Here is a 2,709-nt window from a genome sequence, read left to right on the forward strand (position 1 = left end):
TCTTTTTAACCCTTTTTTAACCCCTCTCCTCACCCTTCTACCCCCAACCCCTTTCCAAACCAACCCCCCTACCACTCCAACCCCCTCTTCCAAAACCAACCCCCCTACCACTCCAACCCCCTCTTCCAAAACCAACCCCCCTACCACTCCACCCATCCCCCTTCCCCACTCTCGCATCCCAGGCCTCCTTCACCACAAACCTCCCACTATCCTGCGACGCCCGCATTTTCGACGAGTGTCATGAAGGACTACATCTGCGACATCTCCAAGGACTGTCCGTTGGGAGAGGATGAAGCTAACTGTGGTAGGTGCTCGTCTATTCCTATTGATTATTGTTTCAATCTATTATTTTTTGTTTTTTTTATATATGGATGTTTATTTTTTATTTGTGTAAATATGTTTATCGATTTATAGAGGTGATTCACTTTATTGCTTTATTTGTTTATCAAGCTTGCTTAATCATTTACTTATGTATTTATTTATCTTTTTTTAAAATTCCCTCTCCCATCCTCTCTGTTCCCCTCTCTCTCACTCCCCTTTCCTGTCACCCCTAATCTCTACTCTCTTTTTTCCTCTCTCCTATCCCTACCTCTTCCCCCTGTCACCTCTCTCTTGCCCTTCCTCTGCCCTTCCCCCTCCACTGCCCCTTCAACTTATCCCTTCCACTCCCCTCCCCCTGCCCCCCTCTCTTGCTCTTCCTCTCCCCTGCCCCCCTCTCTTGACCTTCCTTTCCCCTTACACACTCCCCCTTCCCTTCCCCCTTCCCCCTTATCCCCTCGCTCCCTTACCCATTCCACCCCAACAGAAGACCTACCCAAGGGCGCTCGCTGTGACTTCGAGGAGGACTGGTGTGGATGGCACAACAGGATAAACACTGACGAGACGGATTTCAAGAGACATCGCGGGCCGACGGAAAAGGAGCACACGGCACCCAGCTTTGACCACACCTCCAAGAACCAGTCGGGTGAGGGGGGGGGGGGGGGTGAGGACAGGGGGAGAGTAAGGGTGGAAGAGGGGAAGGGAGGGAGGGACAGGGAAGGAGAGAGAGAGTGAGAGATAGTGGGAGAGAGAGAGAGAGAGAGAGAGAGAGAGAGAGAGAGAGAGAGAGAGAGAGAGAGAGAAAGAAAGAGAGAAATGATAGAGAGAGAGAGAGAGAGAGAGAGAGAATGAGAGAGAAATAATGAGACACAGAGAGAGAGACTGATAGATAGAAAGAAAGAGAGTGAGAAAGAGAGAGACAGGTAGAGGCAGAGACAGAGACTAATAACTAGATAGAGATACAAAAAAAAAGAAATAAGAAATTAAAAAAAAACAAAAAAAACACGAATATATCTTCCTACGGTGAAAACAGACCTAAAACACAACGCCACGACAGTAGTTCCTTGAGTGGGTGTGTAATGTTGATTTTCTCGTCCCCGCAGGCTATTATTTGGTGAACATCCTCCCGAAAGAAGGTCGACTGGGTGACATGGCTGACGTCGAATCGCCTTACTTCGACCCACCCCCTTGTTACCATGGCAACCCCGACTCACCATACTACGAGTCTTGCAGGGTGAGTTTCTGTCGTTTTTTTTTTTTTTCTTCTTCTTCTTCTTCTCTTGCAGGAGAGGGGAGGGGGGGGGGGGGAGGGGGGGGGGGAGGGACGGGAGAGGGAGAGATAGTGTAGAGGGGAAAGACAGGAGGTGGAGAGGCCCAGACAGGGAGAGGGAGAAGGGGAGCTGGAGAGGAGGGAGCTGGCGCTAGAAGGAGGACAGGAGTGGGGTGAGGAGGGCGATACAGGAGGACGAGGAAAAAACGGGGAGAAAAGGCGAAAGTCAAAGGGGAAGATAGGACAGAGGGGAAGAGAGGACAGAGACGAGGAGAAAGTCAGGAGAGAAGAGAGCAGAAGAGAGGGGGAAATCAGAGGAGAAGGGGAAGAAATAGGGAGAGAGAAAAAGGGGGAAAGGAAACAGAGCGAAAGGGTAAAAGAGGAAGGAAGGGGAGAATCAAAAGGGAGAGGGGGAGTGACAAGCCTAATGGGAGAGGAAAATGGGAAGAGGGGAAAAGACCAAGGGGAAGAAGCAAAGGGTCCAGGTGTTTCCTTTTCATATTGGGATCGTGGTGCCAAGAGGAAAAAAAAAACTAAATAATTTGGTTTACAAGTTTCATATGCATATACAGTTTTAATTAGTCATTTTTTCATGTATCTATATTTACCTGTATACTTGTACAGATATCTATGTCTATTTTCATAAATGTCTGAGCATCTATGTGTCTTTTTCGGTTTGCCTATCTTATAAATCTATTTTTGTATCTGGCTTTCTACCCATCCCTCCGTCTTTCTAGAAAACTAGTTGCATCTTTATCTATCTATCTATCTGTTAATATATCTTCATCTCTCTCTCTCTGTCTCTCTCTCTCTCTCTCTCTCTGTCTCTATCTCTCTCTCTCTCTCTCTCTCTCTTTCTTCTCTCTCTCTCTCTCTCTCTCTCTCTCTCTCTCTCTCTCTCTCTCTCTCTCTCTCTCTCTCTCTCTCCTCTCTCTCTCTCCTCTCTCTCTCTCTCTCCTCTCTCTCTCTTCATCTCTCTTCTAATCTCTCTCACTCCTCTTCTTTCTATCTCCTACTCTCTCTTGCTCTCTCTCCACTCCTCGCCTCTCCTCCTCTCCTCGCACGTTCTCTCTCTCTATTTCTATCTTCTATCTTTCTATCTATCTTTCTCTCTATCTATC

At 47.6% G+C, this 2,709-nt stretch overlaps 1 protein-coding gene across 1 annotated transcript in view; it reads left to right on the forward strand.

Annotated features, from left to right (window-relative positions):
* Positions 1-240: 240 nt before the first annotated feature.
* Positions 241-2,709, forward strand: part of LOC147467042 (MAM domain-containing glycosylphosphatidylinositol anchor protein 1-like) — a 15,938-nt gene continuing 13,469 nt past the window's right edge. Inside the window, exons 1-3 of the mRNA XM_086532797.1 lie at positions 241-304; positions 806-964; positions 1,422-1,552. Of these exons, the coding sequence (XP_086388923.1) occupies positions 241-304; positions 806-964; positions 1,422-1,552 (354 nt within the window). The remainder of the gene's footprint in view (positions 305-805; positions 965-1,421; positions 1,553-2,709) is intronic.

The sequence above is a fragment of the Penaeus japonicus genome, unplaced genomic scaffold, assembly GCF_977035675.1.
Source record: "Penaeus japonicus unplaced genomic scaffold, GWHDUDI00000001_assembly GWHDUDI00000038, whole genome shotgun sequence".
In the NCBI taxonomy this organism is placed as follows: Eukaryota; Metazoa; Arthropoda; class Malacostraca; order Decapoda; family Penaeidae; genus Penaeus; species Penaeus japonicus.